The sequence below is a fragment of the Corvus moneduloides genome, chromosome 2, assembly GCF_009650955.1.
Source record: "Corvus moneduloides isolate bCorMon1 chromosome 2, bCorMon1.pri, whole genome shotgun sequence".
Taxonomy (NCBI): Eukaryota; Metazoa; Chordata; class Aves; order Passeriformes; family Corvidae; genus Corvus; species Corvus moneduloides.
In genome coordinates, this window is record NC_045477.1 from 85,975,042 (window position 1) to 86,000,629 (window position 25,588).

At 38.5% G+C, this 25,588-nt stretch overlaps 1 protein-coding gene across 1 annotated transcript in view; it reads right to left on the reverse strand.

The window, feature by feature from the left end:
• Positions 1–605: 605 nt before the first annotated feature.
• The window catches only part of EFNB2 (ephrin B2), a 45,696-nt gene continuing 20,713 nt past the window's right edge, over positions 606–25,588 (reverse strand). Inside the window, exons 2-5 of the mRNA XM_032100146.1 lie at positions 23,388–23,671; positions 6,955–7,047; positions 6,086–6,199; positions 606–4,488 (exon numbers count right to left, since the gene is read on the reverse strand). Of these exons, the coding sequence (XP_031956037.1) occupies positions 4,106–4,488; positions 6,086–6,199; positions 6,955–7,047; positions 23,388–23,671 (874 nt within the window). The 3' untranslated portion in view covers positions 606–4,105. The remainder of the gene's footprint in view (positions 4,489–6,085; positions 6,200–6,954; positions 7,048–23,387; positions 23,672–25,588) is intronic.

The window sequence follows — 25,588 nt, forward strand, 5'->3', positions numbered from 1 at the left end:
AGGGACAGGACAATGCAGGGCCCCACTAAAAGAAACATGAAGAGATGTCTTGGCTTTGCAGCACTTGCAATCCTTCATCATCCTCCCAATGTATTCCATCTCCTGTCCCTTCTTGCTCAACCCTGTCATCCCAGGCTCACCACTTCCCCTCCTCAGGAGAAGCAGTGACAACAACAGTGCCCAGAAGACTTCAGATAATTTTTTTCTCTGATTCTGCTCACAGAGTAAGTCTACCCCATAATGTCTGGGAATTATTTTTGTGGTTATACTCTCAACTCCAAGATAATCCAAGAAACCTGGCTACCGCATCTGATTGCAGTTCACTGACTTCCAAGGACGTAAGATGCCCAGGTGTTTCCTAAAATCTGCTGATATATGGAAGAGAGAATCTGAAAGAAGTAGGTTAACAGAAGTCAGTGTACTCTAAGGAGATTTCCTATAAAACGCTAGCAGTCAGGTTGGAGAGAGGGGGGAGAGGAGGAAGGGAGAGATCGGAGGGAGGGAGGCAGGCAGGCAGACCAGTTTGGTGACTTCCTTATTTATTTTCATATTTTAATAAAGAAAAAAATTGCAAAACTAAAGAAGAAAATACTTAGAAGGCAAGGTTTCCATAGGAAAAAAATATTTTATTTTTTTAAGAACAAATTCAGTTTGAAACAGACGTGGAATGTGATTTTCATAATTTTCATTTTCTGGGAACTAATTGCAATGTGGAACTAAAGCAGATTTCAAACTTATTACCGGCTAGTCTTAATACAGAATGAAACAAACAAACAAAAACAAAAAATAAAATTAAAAAAAAAGAAAAAGAAAGAAGAAATTATTTATAACTCAAGCATAATACTGTGTTACTTACAAACTGGACAAAGAAATTCTTAAATAAATATTCATGGTACACAATTTCAGCACAAATATGCGGCAATTTGGCAACCTTTTATATAATTTTTTCCTCAATACAGTGCAAAGGGGAATGACACTGCCTTTAAACAAGCTGTAGCTAAATACATTGCAAAATTCAAATTTTATACAAAACATCTTGCTCAGACTTTATAAAAAACCAACATTGCTCTATATACACAATCTGGTTAAGAAAAGCCTTTTTTGTCTTATTTTCATGTGGGTATTTTTATTATTTAAAAATGTGAATAAGGCTACTGTAACACCCCAAATCCATATACAGTAAATCTGAACCTATTTACAGCATCTTCACTTAGACATGATGGTGCAAATTCCAATTCGGGTGACTAGGGATGATCATACAAGCAAGGCATTTACAGTAACTTTTCAAAGCTGGACCAACGTCAAAGAAAGGAACAGTTGGTAGATTGTCATAATTCTGCACCAGACACAAAACAGACGCACAGTACATTTTCTTTTTTTCAATTGGTTGCAGGTTGCTCTTGAGCAATTAGTCTGATTTTTTTTTTCACAGTTTAGTATGTAACTAGAATGTAGCCAACTGATGAAGCATAGATATGATTTAATAAAAATAAGGCTCAGTAAGCCCATCCCTTCCCTTTCTCCCCCTCCCCCAAAATAAAATCTTAATGACTTACAAGAGAACCTTGTATGGATGGATTCATAGAAAAGAAGGGTTGTTGAAAAGAATTACATATGTACTGTAGTTAGTCACCATGGTAACCTTCCACAGAACCATGGGTTGGAATTTTTTTGTTTTTCGTTTCTCTCTTTTGGGCCAACATCCCAACGTTATCTTCAGGTTCAGAAAACAAAGAGAGTGATCATTTCTATGACTGATTTTTTTCTTTTCTTTCTTTTTTTTTCTTCTCTTTTCTTTTTTTTTCTTTTTTTTTTTTTTTTTTTTTTTTTTGCAGGTGCTCACCGGAGGTCTGAGAACCCTAAAATGCTGTTGCTACATTTTCTTTCCAAATCAGAAAGCAAAGTGTTACCATAGTAACATGACTATGTTAGAAATGTCTATTTGCATAGCACATATAAAAGTAGAGTTTTTTTATTTCCTCCCCAGGGTGGGAGCTTTAGGGGAATAGCCACGCTAGAGAGAAAACTTTAACCTGAAACCCCCCTCTACAAATCTCAACAAAATCTACAGAACACATCAGCCTGTAAGGCAAGGGAAAACACAACACAGAAAATAAATGCCGGCACATCTTGTTGCTGTTAAATATGTGATGCAGTAACACTGAATTCCTGATTTTTTGGACCTTGTATTTTCTACTTTTCTCTTACAAGATGCTTTGGAATTTTTCTTTTTTTAAACTATGCTCCCACTGGTGGTTTTGGATGGCTGATTTTTTTTTTTCCAGAAGTAGTTTATTTAAAAAAAAAATGTGCACATATGCATACATATATATGCATAGGTATGCATATATAGACTTATGTATGCGTGTATATACATAGACACACACACACACATATATATATATGTAAAATGATGACAAGTTAAGACTATGTAATTGCCGCAAATGAATTTCACATCTTCTGGTGTAGATTCTGTGCAATCTCAAAATATATATTAGTAAAAAAAAAAACCAAATCAAAAGTAAGAAAGAATGAACAAAAGAAAAACTCTCATTTTATATCCCTTGTGTTCTATACACCTATTATAAATAAGACATATTTTGCTTCTCCATCTCAGTGTCATAATTTATTTTACTCTTACGGACTGCCAGAGGTTTGCCATATGTGCTTTAACTTTGCAACAGAGCACCAATGAACGGCTGTGTCAGTCAGTACCTACACTCACTGTGCAGGGACAGCACTACAATAAGCCAAAGTGCCAAAAGGGTCAGTCACAAAGAGATTCTGCCTTACTTTTAAAGCAAGGTTTTGTGGTTTGTTGTTTTTTGGGCTTTTTTCCACAACTTTACCAGTGATAGAATTATAGCTCATTTGACCCACTGGCTTATAATCATCTTGGTCACTTGGCTCTCTGTTGTTTTCTTAAATGCTTTCCCTGTGTTTATTATAATGTGATAGTATAGCAGCTGAGTCTGCTTAAAAGTCACCCAAAGCAGACTACATTTTTGCTACAGCTTCAAAGCTGTGTATTTTATTACCAGTACCACAACAGCCCTGCCCTAATATATCCTCAGCGGCCTGCTATTGTCTTGTCTTCTCCAGGCTTGTTCACTTACTAACAATACCCCTTTGTTCTACTGTATTGAAGGTACTATTTTTTTCTGCACACTGGTATTTGATAACCATGAATTCCTTCAAATGCAGCCATAAACCACTGCGCATGTTATTGTGTTTCCTACTTGCCTCTTAAAACTTAGCATACCAAAGTGCTGTGCTACCTAAATGTATTTGTTTTTCTTCCCAGTTTCTACTTTTGAGGCAGCAATATTCAATTGCAAACTTCAATCAGCCCTTCCCTCCACCACCCAGTCCTGCTCTTGACTTTGTTGACAGCCTAACTTTTTGGCTGGAAGGCTCCTTACTATCAAACACAATTTTTATAAATGCATTACCCATTCGAGTGAGGCTGCTGTAGCAGATGGATGGAGTGCGGATCTCCAAACATTAATGTTCCATTAGTGATTCAGGAGGTGGAGTGAAAGGAAATCTTATGTGAAGGATGGCAGAGCCCCGGATAACAGAAACAAATGGAACAGTGACGGACTAAAAGCAAGAGAACTTTAACGAGTCTTACTTAGACACCAAGGTCTGTGTGACAAATCCAGTACGCACTGAGAGAGACACACAAAAGTCAGAAGATTGCATTTCAAGCTTGATATATCCTAGAGCACCTTCCCAGGATGCCTAGAGCTATTAACATCCACGGATTGCTCCATCTTCCCTTGGCTTTTGTACATGCCTGAACGCCCACAGCACATGGCTTTGAGGATGATGAATGTAACAAGAGTACAGCAATCAGAATGGGCATCTTCTACATAAAAGTCTTCCAGCTTTTAGTGAATACTTATTCACCGAGATAGGAATTCTACAGACTAGGTAAGCTGTCCAGCTCGCGTCGGTTCCTGGAGAAAGAGCTGTGCCTTCTCCCCCCTGTGCTTAAGTCAATGCTAGTGCACAAGGCGTCATCACAAACCCCAACAGAAAGCATTTGACCAGTGAGTTTCCTCTATGACTCAACTGTACCACAGAGCTGGTTGTGTGTTTCTCAGACCTTGTAATAAATGTTTGCTGGACTCTGAGGAGGCATCTCTTGAACTATGTACACCGGATGTCCATAGTCGCCGCTGACCTTTTCATAGTGGGGGCAAAAGACACTGTCTGCAGTCCTTAGAGGAATGATAATGTCACTGGGCTCAGAACCATTGTTGTTGCCACTGCGCTTTGGGGTGGCTAATGTACTAAGTGATAGAGTTGTCGTGTGTTGCGGGGAATGCTTCCTGTGTCTTCTCCGGTACTTCAACAAAAGAACCACCAAAGTGATGATGATGACGATGAAAATGATGCACCCTGATGCAATCCCTGCAAATAAAGCCACCTCTGAACCCAGTATACTGGAATGCCCAGCCTTACTGCCATCTGTGCTAGATCCTGGAAAGAACGGAAATACAATAGACAAAAGTTATTGCCATCCTGTGACCCATTTATGTTGCTTAAAAACGTGTAGAGTAAGCAAGACCAGAAGAATTAACTGACAGCTAAACTTTGACAAACCAATTACCCTGTTAGATAGCTAAATGCAAACAGCCGAAGTCAGCAATCAATATAGAACAAGACTTTGTGTCTGTTGGTCTCACTTTTGTGTCGCTCCCAAACCACTCTGTTTCATACATCATCATCCATCAGTGGTGAGAACTGTCACTGACAAGGCAGCCTTTGATGCACACGGCATCTTTTAACAGATGCCGGCCAGCCCCGGGCACAAGGGAGGGGTGGGATAGAACTGGAAGGGAAAATAACACAGGGAAATGACAATTCTCAGAACAACTGGTACTGTTCAGTGCCACACTGTTCCCTCTGCTCTTTTATCTTTTGCACACTGATTTAAGTTAAACCATCCTTAGTGCCTCTTTACATGGACTCCTCTTGCTTGGAAATGAAACTAAGGAGCTTGAGGCAGCGTGGGAGACAGGCAAAATGTCTACAGCATGCCTGTTAGTATTAACTTACAGTTACTTAAAAGAAAACAACATCATGAATTTGGTAGTCAGGAAAAGCTCATGTGCTGAACAGCCTATTCAGTATTTGCTGCCCATCACACCATCATATGATACTTGTCACAAAAATTACGTGAATGCTCACTTGGCACGTTTTCATTTCAAGTTTGGACCTATTTTCCTCCCTTGATGCTCACTCACAATGAAAAAATGATATAGATGCTACATTCACATAATTGTTAACTCTTCCTTCCAAAGCCTCTGCAGGGATCAGCTGAAGCCACTTACTGTATCAAAGATTCATTAGCCCAGTAACTAATGACAGAGCTGGCAAGGAAAGCTTGTGGCCTTTTTTGGGAAACCCAGAATCACCTGTCAGAGAAGTTTTGCTTTGTAGCATTACTAATTACTGAATTTTCTTCTGGACAGCTTGAGTCTTAAGAGTTAGGTTTTTTCTTGTTCACCCTATGAGTGAAATGCATCCTGAAGATATGTGTTTGGAATCATCTATTTATTTTGCTAAGATAATTATTAAAAAAAAAAAAATCTTTACATTTGGTAAAAGACCAGCCATCCATGTCTAGACTTTATATGGTCAGCTAAAAGATCAGGACATTAATTATAGATGCCTTGAAATAAACTTCATAAATGGCTGTTGAGAACCACTTGACAATGTCTTATGCGGGAAGAGAAAGACAAAGACTTGTTCATCTGCCAGAGTACTAAATGTAAGGCAGCACAGACCACTGTTAAGCTGCTTAGCAAATGTCCTATCCAAAATTTTTCCTGTAAATGAGTGACATTATCACAAGACGTAATTAACTTCTACAGCAGAGTAGAAGAGGGGAGAGAGAGCAGCTGTTGCCAAAACGTGCAGCTCCAAGACACTACCCACCGGAGCAAACAGAACAAGCTTTCGCTTCATCTCACCATGAAAACATTTGCTTTTCTGGCGCTTAAATGGTAAAATAAAACACATTTGGGGATAAAGGAGGAGAAGACGTTCCAGGGCAAAGTCCCACCACACCTACCTGAGTGGTCCTTCACAAAGGGGCTGGTGGTGGAACTCTTCCCATTGGTGCCAGCTTCCTGCTCGGGGCGCTTGGTGGGATCCGTGTGCCGGGGCTGCCCTGCCGAGTTGGGATCTGGGGGAGAGAAAGACGACTCATGCAGCTTTGGCACTTGACGGTACGGAGCCTTACAAGCTGGCTCTAGGCACCTCGTGAGAAACAAATGGTTTAACAGAAGAACCTTTATGCAAAGGACTGGGAGATACAAGAACGTAATTTTCCTTTTAAAGCAAAATGGTTATATTAGTTATTTCAGGTTTAAATTGTGAGGCCATCTGCAGAAACTATAGGGTCTCCTGTAACTGGCAAGAAAAGCTTTGCAGATGACATTTCAGTTTAACTGAGGAAGTTGATTGACTACTAAACCAACTTCTACTTAGAAGAATAATTCTTTCTTCCTGCACAATAGGTTATCTATATGTGAAAAGAGACAATGAACAAAAACCTCTCTGTAATCAGAATTCATAACAAGCAAACTATAGAAATATTAGCTTCCCTCTTTTCATGTATTTTAAATAATTTTGAGCAGCAGAGTTGTGGCTTTTGTTTTTAAAATAAAAATAAAAATGACTGAAACACACTACTCCCAGGTGACCTTTCCTTCTAGGGATCTCTCCAATGAAGAGATCTTATTATGCTAACCCTCCTTCTGTAGAAATCTGTCAGTAGCTGAGGAAGAGAAAATAGGCTTTGCTTTCAGACTGTAAGGGAGGAATGACCACACTAGACTCGACTGGCTCTCTGCTCTACACTGCTAAAAGAAGCCTGAAAACTAAAAAAGACATTGAGACCGATCAAAGTGATTTCATGAAACAGCAGATGGTCTTTACCTTGTCCAACTTTCATGAGGATCTTCATGGTTTTTGTCTGGCACACCCCTCCCTCCTGGTTATCCAGGCCCTCCAAAGACCCATTTGATGTTGCTGATTAAAAATAAAAGAAAAATAAATAAAAATAAAAATAAATAAAAATCAGGAAATCAACAGGCAAAGTGATGTGAACATGAGTGTCTGAAAGCAGAGATCTTTCAATCTACCAGAACCTGTTCTTGTTGCTCAGGCTGACCTATGGAAAGTTGTGAAATGTTGAAAGCCAAAGGAAAGAATACACTGGTAAACTGTACAATATATACAAATGGAGGAATGTGTTATCAAGGTTTCAAATTTACCCAGCAACCTTTTATTTTCCTATGCACAATTGACTGACTGACTTACTTGGACAAAAACACACCATCTTGCTAAAAAGGTGATGGAGTTAGCTGAAAAGGAAGCTCTGGCAGGCTCAGAGGAGAAAAGCACTGAAAAATCACCCTTTTTTTTTCCCCTCCCAACAATATCTTTATAATCACCATGTTACACCTGCTTCCTCTATTACAAATCTCCTGCTGGAAGAAGTGAACGCATACAAAAGACCCAGGTGAAAGCTAAGATTCTGAACTGATTGGAAAACCATTTAATATTTTAAAGTACAATCTCACTTTTCTCAGCGTTGAGGAGCCTCTGCAGGGGTGGGTGGCAAAGGGGAATACGCTCTATTCTCACGGAAACCTTTTAGCTCATACAAACAACAGGGTGCTTTCCCCTGTGCTGATATTGTTCTTGCTTATCTAGGTGCCAGCTGGAGCCACGCGATCCAGGCGCCGGCTGACACTGCCATGCGATGTGAGTGCAAAGCACCACTCCCTGGGAGAATCCACAACACTGAATCACGGTGTATGGGTGCGCCGCTGCTGCCACAGCCAGCTGTTGGTTGCAAAACAGCTGCTGGAAAATTATTTGGCGGCTCCTTGGCAGCAGGCATTGCGGCCACTGCACTGCACTGGCTACTGGCCACCACGAGCAGGGCACAACTGCCAGTGGCAGGCTCCGGATTCACTGTGCAAGGCATGCACTGGGGGTTTTCCTACCCTGGCTGTCCTGGGGATGGAAATTTCACTGTCATTTCTTGGAGCCGTTTATCCAAGGACCAAAACAGACTTATGAGTGGGTGCATGCACAGGCACCAGCACTGGGCCACCAACTGGAGAAAACAAATGGAAAATGGGATGTAAGGGAGCTCACTGCTTGCCGCGGCAGCGGTGAGCTGCTTAAGCAGCACATGCCTCCCTCTGCCCCTCTCCTTTCAGTTTGTAGGCTTTATGCTCTTCAGGTCTTTGTTTTTAATTCTTGCTCCTTCTCTTTCACCTTCCTTGGGGATTTTCTTTCAAATGCAGTCTATGTATATTTCCTTTTTCCTTCACAATGTCTTCCTACCCCCATGGCAGTATTTTTCTTGCTCTAATCTTCTCTCTAGCTGTAAAGATATAAACCCCATACCGCTGAACCCTGCTTCCTAGCCTTTGATCTGCTTCTTGTTTTTGTTCCACTTCTGACTCTTTTGTGACCAACTCGAATTACAGCCACCATACAAACTTCCCAAACTGTGCTTTCTTTTCCTAAAATTCCCTTCTCCTCATACGTTGTCACTCCCAGTTCCTCCTCTTGTTCCCTCCCCCCTGTAAAAACATGACAATAGCTGTATGGCAAAAAGACCTTTCAAAATACAAAGAGCACGTTGAGTAATTTGAGATAAAAGCTGATCTGAAATGTGCCACTGCATTGCCAGGCTCGGAAAATAATGGAGACATATAGTTTTGTTTTCTTTTGTTTTTTTTCCAGAGGGGAAAAAAAAATCAATACCAAGAACCCATCCTGGACATAAATCAAATGTGTCTTTGCTGAAAGTGTTTTTTATGATCTATTTGCCAATGTACCAGCACAAGGACACAGAGAAAAAAAGCAGTAAATAGAAATACCAAAGCTGAGCACCAACTGAATGTACAAATAAAAACCACTGACTTTCTCTTGTGGTTTTTTGTTATTTGATTCTTTTTTAAATCGAGCTGAAGGGAATCACATCTCCTTAAACACCTTCTACTTGATTTTAATTGAATAGAAAGCAGCTTCTTCTGAACATCAATGCCTTTTTATTCTTTAAAGGCCTATCCACTTAACCCACAGAGTAGGAGACCTCAATAGGATGCAGAGGATGCAGTCTGACCTCAGAAAGTAAGATGGCAAAAAAGAATGCAAAATTACTTCAAATACTGTCTCCAAATGAGAAGACCCAGACGTACAATGAGTCTGGTTGTGTGCCTATGCCAGCGCAATCTGCCTCACTTGCTTGCTAAAAGAATGCTTTCATAGCTTTGATGTCAGATGAATGAATTTGCAGAAGTATTCACTTTTTCCACAGTTCTTCAAGGGATTTTAGGAAAGCCTACGTAGTGGCTCAGAGTACAGACTGCTACGTCCTGAGGAATAGGGAATTTTCAAAGAGGAGCATTTCAGTGACAAAGCAAAGTTTCCTTCTCAGCTTCTCCTGTAATTAAACTGACAATTACCCAAGGCCACCAGAGGAAATTATTTTTCAAAATTCATTAAGACTTTCAAAATGCAACCTTGCGTATCCCTAGTGTACCAGGAAGAAAGTGGATAGCTTTAAACACATCGTTTTAAGCTTTGAAAAGCTGCATGGAGAAAAAGAAGTAACCTGGGACAGCAGAGAAAACACAGTTTCATACTGCTAATGCCCCTTGACAGTGCAGTGTGCAGAAGTCAAACAAGGGAGTGAGTACAAACTATTCCTCAAACACTTGCTGCGGCCTTTCTATATTGATCTTCAAATGAAAATTACACCCACAGACTGTCATGTTAGCTCCTCCACTGCACTCACACCTCTGCGGGAAAGTGACCCAGCACCTGCAGCTCTGCTCACACTGAGAGGATATTAAAAAAAGAAAAAAAAAAAAAAAAAAGTGCCCCTGATAGGAGTTTTGGATTTAAACAAAAACATAACACAAGTTTCTGGTGTCCAAAATGGAAATGTTACTTTCCAGTGTGTTTATATAATCAGATTTTAAACCTTCCATCCAATTTATTCTTATATACATATATATAAAAAAGAACAAGTTTTTTTACATAAAGGTCTAAATACGGATATATTTTAAAGTCAATTACTGACACGAGCTACCATACAAAGCCCTCTGCTAAGAAGACTAAATACTTAAATATTAACATTAATAAATATAATTATTAATATTAAGTTTCTCATTAGTATTAGTATGTTCTCAGGATCCCACACTTCACTTTGTATTAATACAGCAACACATAGTAATCTAGAAGTAAGTAAAATGTTGCTAAACAGGTAGCAAAATATTTTTAAATCTTTTGGTGGTTAAATATGTCTGATTTTCTGAGACCTGTCCTGCCCCACTGGTGTCAACTGCAAAACTAATAACTACAGTCAAAACCACATGAAATTATTCAACAGTTTGTCCACACCTAAAAATAAACACATAATTGTGCTAAAATCTCTACTAATTTTAAGACTTTCTAACAAAATTGCACACTTCTGGGCCATTTTACAGTAGTTTATCAGACACTGTCTGCATTCCTTGAATACAACAGCAGCTGCCATTTTACAAGGAATGCAAGTTTAGCTTTTCAACATTCAGAAAACACTGTTATGAAATTATGGTTAAGAGTCTTGCTAATACATACTTACTTTAGAGAAGCTAGTATACATTTTCAGGTTGGTAACATACTGCTTTAACATATCCTCCTCCGTACACAAGGGAGAAATTAAATTATTCAGACCAAAGAACCTCATTCAGATCTGCCTCCCCTTCTTTGAAATACATGAATTGTATAAAAACAAACAAAACCCCCAATGAAACAAACAAAGAAACAAACAAACAAAAAAGCCTGGAACTCATGTAAATCAATGTATAATGTTTTACATTTATTTGCTTTTAAAACTCCACAAGTGCTGTTTATTGTACAAAGTGCATTAGTCATAAATGCAGAGGCAGGGATTCAGTGAGCATAGCAGAGTCAGCTGACAAGAATAGTTCCTGGCTATGATTCTTATACAGTCCCCATGGATAGGAAGTAATATTACATTTTAATATGTCTTCATTTGATTGTTATTACTCTGCCTCCCAGGAGGCTACGCCACTGCATGGATCATGGCTGTTTTCAACCTATCAGGTTGGTAACATTGCTCTAATCAGACGGAGAATTAAGCTGCTGGATTTGTGCCTGTATATAGCTTTTCATTCACAAAGAGATTAGAAATGAAGGCACAGTCACAAAAATTCAACTTCCTTCACTCCTAAAAACACACATTACAAAATGAAAAAATGCCACCACAATTACTTAAAACACCCGCAGACAAAAATCTCAGCCTCTTAATTCTGCTGCTATTATTACCCACAGTTTCATGTTTCAGGATTATGAAAAACATTACCTATTTGCAAATTAAATGCCATATGCTTTGAACCAACACAACTTTAAAACACATCTATTTCTAGTGCTTGAATATGAAATGGACTACATAGCTGACGAGAGAAAGGATGATCATCTTATTTAATTTTCCTGTGAAAACTAAATGGACTTTAAAACACAGACTATAGGAATGAATGAATGATGTCAACTGACGGGCGAGGGCAAAATTGATTTTGTCCCTCCTTAGTGTGCTGGACAATAAAAGTCATTTGGCAATATATTAAAGACACATCATTGATGAGGTCATGAAGAATTAATTGCTGCTGATGTGGATCTGTTAACAGCAAATTGAGAATTACAGGTTTTCGAGGGGCAGATCAGTACTATCCAATAGTAGTGATTTTCACAGATTTTATTCATTAAGTATTGCTTGAATACCGCATCAGAAAATAAATTTCTCAAAATCAGAATAAAATAAAATCAAATAACACTACCTATTTCCACTTTTCCCCTGCTGTGCCTAGAAACAGAGAGAAAAAACAGCAGCAAAAATCCACACAAGCTTTAGATCCAACAGTAAGAAGTTATTCTTAAAGCAAAGCTGCGCTTGATCTCACAAGCACTCTCAGGATTACTAAGTGCATGTAAAGTTTTTGAGGGTTTTTTATTTTATCAAGTAATAGAACACTATTTTGGACAGGCATCATTGTGCTCTGACTGCTTTCATCTGCTTTTGGTCCTTTTAATGATAATCTTAGTAAAGCACTGAATAAATAATTCTTCTTTTCTATAAATTTAGATAATTTACGGGAGAGGTTTAAGAACACCAGAAATCACACACTGCAAAACCATAAATCACTGATCACAACAGGGAGGTTGTTTCTAGAACAGCCATGGACAAAAGAACAAGGCATCTGAGGTAATAGAAGGAGTGTTTTAATTAAATGAAATTAAATTCAGCACCCTGGTAACAATGCCAGATCTGCATGGAGATCTGAAACAATCAAAACAAGTTGTTCAGGCCACTCACCAAAGAACAGGTAGTTTGGCACACATTACGCTGAGTGAGCTGAAGAATGTTTAGAGGGAAGAGAAGTACACTAATTTCAAATACTAGCAACTAATGGTTTACCTTTTCTTGTAGTGACAAAAATAAGATTGACTCTGAAACCTTCGCTTTTAAAAAAAATTAAATTGTCTTCTGAAACGTAACCATCAGCAGTCCAAAACCTGGACCACAAGTGCTAAAACTTAAATGCATTACAAATAGTTGAATGGAGTGCTGTTATGTGTTGACTGTGTTTTTATAACAGACAATAAAATCACAACTTTCTACTGATCTTGTAGAGACAAAGAAATGATTCTAAAAAAATCCCCCCAAAAACTCAAAACCTGCTGAATTTGCTCAACTAATACAATTTAGGACACCAAGTCTATAAAGAAAAATGTATAAAAACAGCTTACCAATGATTTTGCTTTTTTCTAACATGTCTGGTTTTTTATTTGCCCTACTTGCAAAGTCAAGGTGGCAGCAGAATTTTGAGGAGCTTCTCAACCTAAAAACCATTCAGAAACTCTCATTCTCTCTATCTTATTCCACATATTGTTTCAAATTAAGATAGATTTTTTTTACTTAAACTAAGGCTTAGGGAGTGTTTATAAATACTCCTGATGCCAGCCTTTTTCCCCTGTATCCACACATGAGGCAGAACTTCAATGTGCAGAAAAGGACAAGAATTCTCTATTCTTCTTTTTCACTTTGCATTCCTGTTTCATAAATTAAGTCCTATACTGCACGTCTCAGGATTTATATCTAAACAGGATCCACAAATTATATTCTGCACAGCAAGTAAGCAGCAAGTAAGCAGCAATGCCCCCTCCAGTCAAGCTAAAACCTGAACAAAATGAAGTGAAATAAAGAACAGGCCTCTTCTTGCCAGGAAGAAGCAAAGGCTCTGCAGTGAAACTTCATGATTCACTTTTCTAACCACTGCTCTAAAATGTATCTTGTCCAACTGTGAATAGCGTGACTTGTGGTACTTAGATGGGATTCATGATACAAGGGTATTTATATAATTCCCCATAAAAGCCTCCACTTGTATTCATATGTTAAGAGAGGGACAGATTCTATTACTGTTTCAATGGTTTTTTGAGGGTGCAACGTGGAGGACGCAATCAAGACAGAGCCAATCAATTCTGTACTGCAATATACTTTGGTATATACCAGCTGTACGATTCCAGGGACATCTCTGGAAATCCACAGACTCTCCATCCCACATCTCATGTCATCCAACAGCACAAAATAGGAAGAGAGTTGTAAAGTTTCCTACATTCAGAATGATTTTATTAATTCCAGGGAGGCAAGGCACCATATAAGAAAAATATACGTGGTAAAAAAAAAAAAGCAAAAGCCATTTATGTCAACAAAGTCTTTCCATAAAGGGAAAATGAGACAGTGAGAGAGCTGGAAAACATCAAAAAAGCTGTGAATTCTGACTGTTTACTTCTGCCTATCATTTTAAAAACACCACCACTTTCTCTCTGGGTTAAGGAACACCACAGCTGAAGTGTAATGAACAGTAAACTATTTGCTGAATTATTATCCATTACTGAAGGTCACAGGTTCCACCCACCCATAACAAAATCCTACTTGCTTCACTGCTGTCAAGTGCCCCTTTACAAAATTCCCTTGGAATGATTTAGAGATTATATAAAAACAAACCAGAGAAGCATCTCAATACTGTACCACTGTGAGCGACAATTTGAGTCTTTCATTACAGTTAAGCATTTCTAAAAGAATTTCAGTTCTATATTTCACATACTCTGAGAAATGTTGTCAGATAATGATCCACTGCACACATGGTTGCTTCTAGTTTACATAAACAAATTATATATTTGTGAGTGCTGAAGTAACTGTGGCAGATGTAGGCCCACTAATTATGATGTACTTAGTGTATATCTGAAAGTATGCATCTAAAACAGATTACTAGTTAGTTGGCTTCACCATTCACAACAGGTATTTTATGCAAGTTTATCCTTTCTCCCAGCATGCTACTCACAAAAGCGTCTCATGGATGCGGAGAAGCGTCTCCCACTACCACAGCAAGCTTTGCTTAACAGTTCAGCTGAACAGAACTAATAAAATTAGTTAGCATTCAAGTTACACTGATTGTTGCTAATGACAAGAGGGCTTGCTGGAAACAAAAACAGAAGCTTTAACATTAAATAAGGACCCACTTTCTGTATCATACAAATTCAACTTTACAAGGATGTTCACCTGCCTTAAAAGTCTCTCTGGTTTTTTGTCTGTGGACACTTGGATAAGAAAGGGTTATAGTGAAAGTTCATATTAAATAAATAACAAACCTCTTGCTCATTCCACTGTCACTAATTGCATGCAATGATATTAATGACCCAGTAATTGCTATACGAGTAGCACTGAAGTGGAAAACATCATTCTGAGGCAGAGTTCATCTCTAGGTGGTAGGACTTCACCAGTGACTGAGTTAATGCCTAGTGACAGTTTAGAATATAACACTATAGAGGAGAAAATGTGCCAGTCTCATGGTTATAACAGTTTAGATGGACATGATGTTATTTGCTTTGACCACACAGAGTCTAGGAGTAACCCCAATAAAGTGCCACAGTCAGACTTTGCCCTGTGGATGAACCTCATTCCTTTCAGGGGAGATGCTCTGTACTATAACAATCTAGAGCAATTTTCCACATGTTTGCTTCAATAAAAGAATACCTTCATCTCCTGCTTTTACATGTAGCACAACAAAAGTGTGCTTTATTGCAAAACACAAAAAGCTATTTACATCATCTAACTATCCTTCAGCAACACAGAGTTTGGCACCTTAGTACTGAGATCAATTATGATACTATTGGATGACTGTACACTTGGCAAAGATGATCAGAAGTTAAGCACTGTTTTGACTGCAGTATGCTTATGTTTGTGTTTAGAGCTGTAAAATACCCACAGAGTAAAGCTTAATGAGGAAACATTGCAGAAATGAAGCAATCTGAATTTCCACGGTTCTACAGGACCTCCTGTTCAAATACTTTCCATTAAGAAATTAAGAGGTTTAGCTGCTTTAGGAAATTATCACGTAGGCACATCTTGGTTCATTTTATGAAACTCCAGTGGGATATGTTAATCTGCCAATGTTTAGAATTTTGAAAAGTCACAACTAGACAAGTGAACTGATACTTTTAATACTTATATTCATAGAGATTTTAAAAGTTCACTGGTGTTTTAACAGTGTAACATTATTTAGTTGGGTTTTTTTCCCTTTTGCAATGTGAATTATTTTGCTAATGTCTTGATTGTGCCACCAAATCTGCTGTGGCAGCCTCTGGACGGCATGTGGAATCAAGCTTCAGCACAGGCTGGGGCCAAACACATGGAAAGCAGCTTTGCAAAAAGGCTCTAAGGGTCCTGGTGGACACCAAGTTGACCATGAGGCAGCAACATGCCCTCACGGCAAAGGGGGCAACCAGCTCTTGGGCTCAATCTGTCAGAGCAGCGGCAGCTGGTTTGGGGAGGTGATACTACCACACCACACTCTTCACTGGTGAGGCCACACCTGCAGTGCTGGGTGCAGTCACAGGCTCCCCAGTACAAGACAGACATGGACTTACAGGAGCAAGTCCAGTAAATGCTCATGAAGATGATGAAGGAACTGCAGCAGCTGTACAAAAGAAGGGGCTTTACCCCTGGGGATACTCAAAACTCAGCTGGACACGGTTCTGGGCAACTGGCTGCAGGTGGGCTTGCTTGAGCAAAGGTCTGAGCAGGGGACTCAATGAGTTCCAGAGCTGCCATCCAAACCAAACCATTCTGGGATTCTGCAATTGGCTGTGCTGTTGTGGTCTGACGCATTTATGTGCTAACATAAAATACTTGAAAAACAAATCATTTTAACTTTTCCTAGCAGGATTTGGATTCAGAATTCTGTTTCTCTCACAGCAGCCCAGTAAGCACATAAGGACTGCTCTGCTGCTGCGGTTTAGTGATTTTTGGTGTCTTCATTTACTGAACACAAAACAGATAAATCATGCTAACAAAGATCTGAACATGCTTTTAAAAACCAACATTATCAGCTTAATACGGACTCTTCTCCAAGAACAGCTAAGACTACCTTAAGCCTAATCCTGCATCTACTCCCAGAAATATTTGCATGATTTCCTTGGGACCGAAAAAAAGAAACTGGAAGACTGCCCATTAGGGCTTAGTTTTATAGTCTGATTTATCAGAAATAAATCCTGAAATATTCTTTGTCCAAGGTTTCCAGGATTGACTGAAGTCAGGAAAGAAAATCCAAACTGACATTTAACCCTGGTTTTCAGCCATTCCAACCTTTTGTTTTAGCTAATGCAGTTCTCAGACAAAAGTACATTTCCCCCATCCCAGCTATGTAAAGACTTTAATGAGGCAAACAATTTCAAGTCTTTAAAAAGAGTTTCATTAAAGCCCTCATAAATCCTTATGTAGCTCCTCATCTTTTATTTTAGGACTTAAAATACTGCAATATGTAACACATATGATACAAGCAATTCTATAAAGACTAATTATCCCACTTGATGAGCTAAATGATCATCACTGAACCTACGTACAAAATAAAAGTTAAATGTGTTTCAGTGTGGTAGTGCACTCTCAATCTTCAGTTTAGACAGATACTTTCTTCATGCTTTCATCATAGCATGGCATGTCTTTTCAATACACACCCCCTCGATTTAAACAGTTACTCATATCCCAAATAGAAAGGATAAAATACATACGCAACACAATCTTCTTCCGCATTTAGTCCTGTTAAGGATGTTTATGCAAATCTAAGAACATACACATTTTGGAGAAGATCAGGGTTTAAGCTTTTTTTGCAAAGCACTACAAATACTACATATATAAAGACTTCTAAAGGAGAATATTGTATCTTTCTTTGTGAATGTACTATATTTCCTGTATTTATAAACTGTTTCTGAGGAACTATAAAAGCGAGCTATAAAAATAGTGACTAAAACTATTAAAGAGCTTCCTGTGAAATTTTAAAATCTATTCAATTCATGGGTATTTCCTGAATAATTTTTTCTTCCTGTCTGAAAAATTATTCTTCATTTTCATCTGATTCCATATCTATTTGGAATACTTGCAGGGGTGCGGGGGAAGATAACTGTATTTTTTTCACAACATGCCATCAATTAACAAACTGAGCATTCCTATCTTTCATTTCCCTCCCTTAGGAATAGCAACATAATAACAGATTTCCTGCTGAACTATCTCTGTCTACTTTAAAGGAGATAAACGATTGGTATTGCCTAGGTAATGGCACCGAATATGAACACAGTCCATCAATATAAAATAGCCTTATTCTCTTACAAGACCTGTGTGGTCTGGGACAAAACCCCAAAGGACCATGACTCCATTAATCCTGCAGGTCTTAGACTCTGTTAGAAATCTGAAGCTGCACAGACAGTGAATTTTCCCTCTAATAATATTATTTGTATAAGCTGTATTTATATTTCATTCAACAAGAGCTAAGTGGTATTGCTGACACATCCCTTAAAAGACTCTTCAGCAAAGTCAAAGACTGACCTCTGGATATCATTTTACACTGAGGAGAAATTATTTATCTCATTTTCTAGGAAAGAGGAAGAGAAAGGAAAGAAAAAAACCTGATCTTTGTACAAATGGAATCAGAGTGACTATTATCGCACTGGCTTTCATTAACACCATCACCACCACCACCACAAAACAAAAAAAAAAAAACAACAACAAAAAAAAAGTAACAGTAGATTTCTGGATCACAGAGCCTCTAACAAAAAACAGGAAAAACATCTTTGTTGCAAAGGTAAAGGAACTGAATTTCTGATACAGTATTTGTTCCCATTTTGGCTAGTTTGGCATTAACAAAGAAAAACCTGTTTACTGTTTCCTTTTGGGCAGCTTTCACTAGGTGATTTGGTGGTTGCAGGGGGCTGCAGGCTGAAATCTGCCTCAGAACGTTTTCAGAATGCTCAGCCAGACAGATTAGCCAGCACTTAAACTGGCCAGAATACTAAAATAACATTTTAATGTAAATCTATTTGGCCACGCAAAGAGATTTATTCTTCCCAGCTGGGCCATATTTCAGGGCACAATCTATATTGTCCTTTAATATGTTCTTCCTCAGACAGTTATTGCCCTTTAATTGTAACAGAATGACAAAGTGAAAACATAAAAAGCCTTGCGATTTTTTTCAAACACAGCTAATGCTAAAGTTTCAGAATGACTGTTTTGATTTTAAAAGCCACAGTACTATTAAAGCAGTTATCCAAAATATAGTGCTACTAGCCAGTATAAACCTTTAAATCAGTCAGGGATCAAATATATATACATATATGTTTTTTAATTTAAGCCAGAAGCCAATTATGTAAGTGGATCGCTTGAAAAAAAGTTGACAAAAAAACATTTAAGGAAAGCTGCATATTCAATTTTGCCAACGTCAAAGCCAATGAGCATCATTAGCTCAGCAAGCTCAGCTAATGAGGTCCAGGCAGAGCAAGCCTTATAGAGGAATCTTTCAGAGAACTGTTCTGTAGCCCCTTCCCAAGTCTCAAGTCACTCTGTTACAAATTCGGAACAGGTGAAGATTTCATTGCAGGTGACTTATTTTTTAATGTTGATGATGTCAACCCATAAAATTCACTTTACTTACACAAAAGAAGAGATGGTGTGAAATATGTGCTTGCTTGGCCAAACTACCTAAGGAGCTTGATGGTGGCTTGGAGGCAGGCAGCACTACTCCCTTCCCTCTGGCACTGCTCCCTTCCCTCTGGCATAGCTTCTCACAGGCTTCCCCTGGTGCTCCCTCAGCACAAACCCAGTGTATCACCGGGCTCTCTGTGCCCTCTGACTAAAGGCCAAGTTTCATGAGGAAGGGTTCAGGACGATTCCTGTTCACCAAAAGTAAACATCTTTGGTATATTATATGCACTTGAACTATGCTAACATGTCTCTCTCACAAACAAGAATCTGCATCTGACAGGTACTGAAGCAGCAACACCATGACCCAAGTACTTGCAGATCAAGTACTGAGTATCTCCTCAGTATTGAGAAGATACTCATTGCTTGTTCTGAGCAACTCACAACAGCAGAAAATTATACTTTATTCTCTAACCGTACAAAGACATAAAAAGACTTTTTAATGCAAACATCTGAGTTGCAAATCTTCACATCCTTCTGCCCAAGTTTGCCCTTCATATAGATATTTATGGTTTTGGGCGTGATGTATCTTCCTTCATGCATCTGATTAAGGATTTCCTTAGAGACTTATGATATGTTAGCTAAATGGTCGCATATTTTAGGATAATCAAACATTAATACTTCTGAGATCTCAAGTACACTTGACCTTCTCCAGTTCTGCTGAAAAGAAATCAGGTAACTGTAGGAAAATGAATCTATTCATTTCCGAGGAACGAAAAATTGATGATAGCAAAGAAGAGAAAAGCAAGGACACTCTGTTACATCATTTATTCACTTTCACAATACCATTCAGTATCGTCTTTCCAATTATTGCTGTTCACAGAATTAACTCTTTGGATACTGATACTCATATTGAGGAATATCTTGCCAAGAAATGGGTTCCTTTTTTTTTAATTTATTAAAGTACCACTAAATGCGAAAACAGATATGAGAAACTTACCCGCACTTTTACTTTTTAAAAATAGGGAATGGTGGAATGAGAAGATTTTATGTGCTTAGACTTAGGGAAGCACTGAATAGAAAAGATGTCCTTCTGCTATACCTATCATGAATACATCCGGATGATATAAAAATGATGGCTTAAAAAATTCCTGTGCAATCACATGTCTCTAAGGGGCTCAGGAAGCTGCTTCATCCTGTGTTGCAATTCCTCATCCCAAAATGACTAACCCCCTAATACGAATAGACATTTTACTGTTTAATACAGCTCCACAAACCACATACTATTACATGAGAAAAACAAACTCTGTTTTCAAATAATGGCAAGATGATAAAGGTACATGACGATGCACAAAACATTTAAAGGGCTGACAACAGCCTGCCAGCATAAACAGCGTGAGATTAGGCTGTAGGTGCAGCCACAGCAAGCACTGCAAAGATGCTGAGCTCAGTAAGCTCTTGTGTTAGGTTTGTTTGATGCCACTTAGTTGAGGGAATGCAAGATCCTAAAATACTTAAAAATCAAAAGCTGGCACATAAAATGCATCATTGCCTTCATTTCACAGCTTTTCCACCCCCTCAAAAAACCCAACAAAACAAGCAAAACAAAACTCAAGGAAGGAAGGAAGGAAGGAAGGAAAAGAAAGAATTACAGGTCTGTGAACAGGGATATATGCAAACAATTTAAAGCCTGATTTGTGTACATGACTAAGATGCGTTTTATTACTTATAAAAATGACAGCACATGTTCTGACTACCAGAACTTGCATTGACAAGGCTGTGTCATGAGCTTTTTAATACAAACTGTTAAAACCCTATCTAGCTCCAGTACTGTCTAAAATGGTGTCCCAGCTGAGCACTGGCCTAGTTTTCTACCCTTCTTTCTGCTTCTGAGACCAGCATCACTGAGTTTATTGTTTTCCCCTTGAATAAGAGGAAAGTGAGGATTTTAGCTTCAGGATGGCTGGGTTTTCAAGGGTGGGGTGCTTTTTTGTCTAGCCTATTAAAATGTATGGGTACCCTTGCTGAAGCTCAGTCACTATGCTAGCAATGGAGTGATAAATTAGCCAGTTGTTTATGCCACAATGAGTAGGAAAAGTAATACCCTAGGGCACTCCAGTATTACTGCTAGGCCAGCGTAATTTTTGAGGCATTAGACTGAAGGCTGAGTAAGTTCTTTCAACCAAGTTATGCTGTTAAGCTTCCAGGAAATGCAATGTCTATTATGTCTTATTGCTATAATGAAATAATTATACAAAACTAATGAAAATGAGACGTACTTAATAATTCTCTGGGTAAATCCATGACATAGATATGACAGAACTGACAGTGTATCAGAAAGCTCCATTTGTGCCCATAATTTTCAGGTAATAATTGTAACAGTGCCATTTGTTCCACTACAGTTGGTCTTCTGTGGATGTTTTTAAAAGCAGCACTTAATAATGAGCATACTTCCTCATTTAAGCCAAATATTTGAGCATGGTTATTTTTATGCTACACTTTTTCACTGGAGTTACAGATAACTATCTCTCAACATGTAGTTTTGTCGTTTTCACCCTCGTAAATATCTCACTAGATTTCAGTGGGAAGTTTGTCAAAGTTTTTATTGTTTAAGTGGGATCACATTTTTCACACCCCCTCACTAAACAGAGAAAGTGCCTATATTAAGCAATCTTTAAAACCAAAAAATTGTGGTTTGTATCTCCTGTAACTCTTACTCAGTAATTTCTAAAATTAGTAATTAGTATTAATGATGCAGTGAATTCTAACTTAAGTTTCTGTGACATGCAACCTGTTTCATACATTATCACGTACCATTATGGATATAACTGGGAAGTGAGCATTAATTTATATTGAATTAATTTTCATTTCCATTTTAAAAGTACTTAATAAGAGCACTTTTTAAATTGCCAATATTTTTAAATCAGAAGTTAAGAAATAATTACACTGGCAGACATTACATGAAACAGTTATCAATCCTCCAGTTTTCAAGAAGGTGGCAGAAATCTGTTTGGGGTCTAATTTTTCAGCAGGACCTGACAGGTCAATGGTCTTAAACTGAAAGAGGGTAGATTTAGACCACATATAGTGAATAAAATTTTTATAATAAGTGTTGTGAAACACTGGAACAGGTTGCCTAGAGGGGTGGTAGATGCTCCATACCTGGGAAAAGACCTCTGAGCAAACTGATCTAGTTGAAGCTGTCCCAGCAAATTGAATGGAGCTTGGACTAGATGACCTTTAAAGGTCCCTTCCAACCCAACTTATTCCATGATTCTGTGAAATAAAACACACAAATATCTAACTTCCTTGTAACTGCAGAAAAGCCAAGTCTTTGCAGAATTTGTTCCATCACCTAATAACTGTTGATACTTGCTCAAGACTTCAAAAGTGCCCATGGGGCTAAATGAGATACACAGGGCATAGTATTAAAATGACAAAACCTAAACTAATGTAAATTGTTGTTGTACTGCTGAGGTCTCAGCTTATGCTAACTCCTGATTCACATCATTAACTTTACACATCATAAGTAATTTGAGTCACTGAACACAGTGGCTACCTCCAGACTTGCTTTCAGCCATAAATCCCTGATCAGAAACTCACACAAAGTTTGTATTGCTGCACAGAGGCCTGTGCCATGCACATTTGTTTTGCAAGCCAGGACCATGAAAAAGGATGAAATTCAAGACCTTGCTAGCCTAGGTTTTACCCAAGAACTCTCCTAGCTACTGTATGAACATAGTAGGTCTGTTTTGAGGAAAAGCATGTTCAATTACAGGCCTTTACCAGTAACCCTTGTGAGGAAACTACACTGACAAAATTGGCACCAAAGTGGCCAAAAGATGCATCCTGTGAGAGTCCCTGGACCACCTGCAGCAATGGCTAGCCATGTCACATAGGATGCCTCAGAACAGCTGGGTCACCGTACTCCTACTCCTGGCATAAGAGAACCCAAGAACAAGGCCAATAGCAAGGCACGTCAGCAGGGCTGTGAGCAGGAAACGTGTCACAGTCCAGCTGCAAACAACTCCTAATGCAAATACAGGACACAATACTGTGCACAAGAAAAAGAAGCCTTTCACAGGCACAGAGGTACAATCTAATGTGGTTTACACAAACCAAGGAAAAAAGAGACAGAGACCCTTTGGAAATCAGGAACAAAATTAAAAATATGCTGGCAAGAAATTGTTTTCAGATAAAAAAATACAAATCCATTTGTATTCCTCTTAGTTTGCTTATAATGTACAAGACAGCATACAAAACAATGAACAACTATATTTAAAAGAATGAACAACTGAAATTTTGAACTTACATATGACGTAATAATCTTTGTTCTTCTGAAATTCCAGGCCCCAGAGATTAGGACTGAATTCTTGAAACTTGATGGTAAACTTAACATCTTGATCTGGCTTGGCACAGTTAAGTAGAGGTGTATTGTCCTTTTTAATAGCACAGCTATCTGCTTGGTCTTTATCAACCATGTAGACTTTATAATATTCATATTGGCCAATAGTTTTAGAGTCCACCTTTGGGCATATAATATCCAGTTTGTCTCCTATCTGTGGATATAGTACCAATCCTTGTCCAGGAAGGAATCTAAAAGGAAGGAAAAAAAAAGGGGGGATGGGGGAAGAGAAGAAGAGGTAGAATGTGAGACACTTGATAAAATCTCATTCAGAAAAGTAGTAACTGCCATGAACAGACAGGAATAAACACAGTTTCCAAAACCAAAATGACAGACTGAGCAAACCAAATCTTAATAGTTTGGTCTTGATTCAGTATCAACAAGATGTTTATTTAGGTCTTGGAAATTATAGATCAATTGAGTCTTATAGTCCTTATCCCATTCTAGCAGATTTTACATCTCTCTCTCTGTCAGGCAATGCTGTTTCTTCCACTGCATTTAGCCATGCAGAGCAGCTAATACAATACCTGGTGGGCCATGAACCTGTTTTTCTGTTTTGCTAATATTTCTGCTATTCTTGCACATATTTTGCTAATTTTGGACATGGGAGAATGATAAAAATAATTATTCAACCCCCTTGAACAGCCATGTGGGACAGGAAAAAACTTAAAAGATTTTAAAGAATATATTAAGATGCTGATTGATATTACTAGTGTAACACAAAGGAACATCAGTCACTCACCAGGATCATGCTTACAGACCTGGGATGGACAGAGATCTACCTGATCCATGGACCACACAAGATTCTGGGAAAACATCTATATCCAACACAGCGTGACCACTCCACTAAAATGCTGTCATTACATTACACTCCACTACATTACTGTCATTATTTTAGCTCTTTCTTGATTTTTTTGTGCTAGTAGTGAAAAACAGGTGTGCTTATTTTCTTAGTATGGGAAGAGTTCTTACACAAACCCACAGTGAGCTTTAATATTTGCAGTTTGACATAGTATTTTGTCTTTCCTACTCATATTAATTAACAGGCAAACATGACCGCTTCTTCATGGAAGAAAAATATAAATAATTACTTATATTATTGGTTCATCCACAAAATGAGGAGTCTTGTTCTCACAAGGATAAAAGCCACAGCAGGTTTGTTTGTTTCTCTCTCCACTAAGACATGTTTATTTCAATTAAGGCCAAGAAGTGCATGTTTTAGAACAACAGCCAACAACACAACGTAATCGAATGCACAGACCAAAAAGACTGACTTTCTTTCCTCTTTCTCCTGCCTGCCAGCATTTTCCAAAGATCTTCCTTAATGGAGAATCGGCCTGAAAAACCAAGTGAAACAACTGCTGCCTAATGAACACCCTTCTCCAAGTGCTAGTATTTAAACAGCACACGTAGTAAATCTAGCTTATTCACAGGCAGCCTTCCTGGAAACTTTAAATTAGAGTATCAAGGCCCACGCAGAACAAAGCTGTAGGCGTCGGTGACCTCCAACCTCTGGCTTGGCGAAAGGAGCCACTAGCATTAAGTTGTGGTGGGGGAGAACCCACTAAATTAAAGGATGATGCAATGTCCCAAATTTCAAATCCATCATTTACAACTGCTTGCTCCCACACAATTCAAGTTTATGATCTGTGCTAATTGAGCAGGATTATTTTCACTCACAAAGCCAGTGTAAGAATTATATTTGTTATGAAGCAGCACGTAGCAGGACAAAGACATGTAATTACAGATTTAGGGAACTAGAACAATGAAATGTTATGGCAAGAAAAGCGACTGTTGATGTATAAATCACTGCTCTCTTTTGTGCTGTGCAGTGTAATTTCCAGACTGCAGAAACTGGGCTTGGCCACGGCTGTTCAAACTGAGATTGAAGTGGAGATGAGGCAAAGCTGTGCCTCCTCCTCCAGTTTCCAGACATGCCAAAGGAATGCAGTGACTACCACCTCCTGAGAGCTGAAATGATCAAACAAATGGAAAGGTGGAAATGTATCCTCAGAGTTACCAGCCTGGTGAAGGACAACCAGATGTATGTGTAGATGTGGCACCTAGGACGTGGTTTAGTGGTGAACACAGCAGTGCTGGGTTAACAT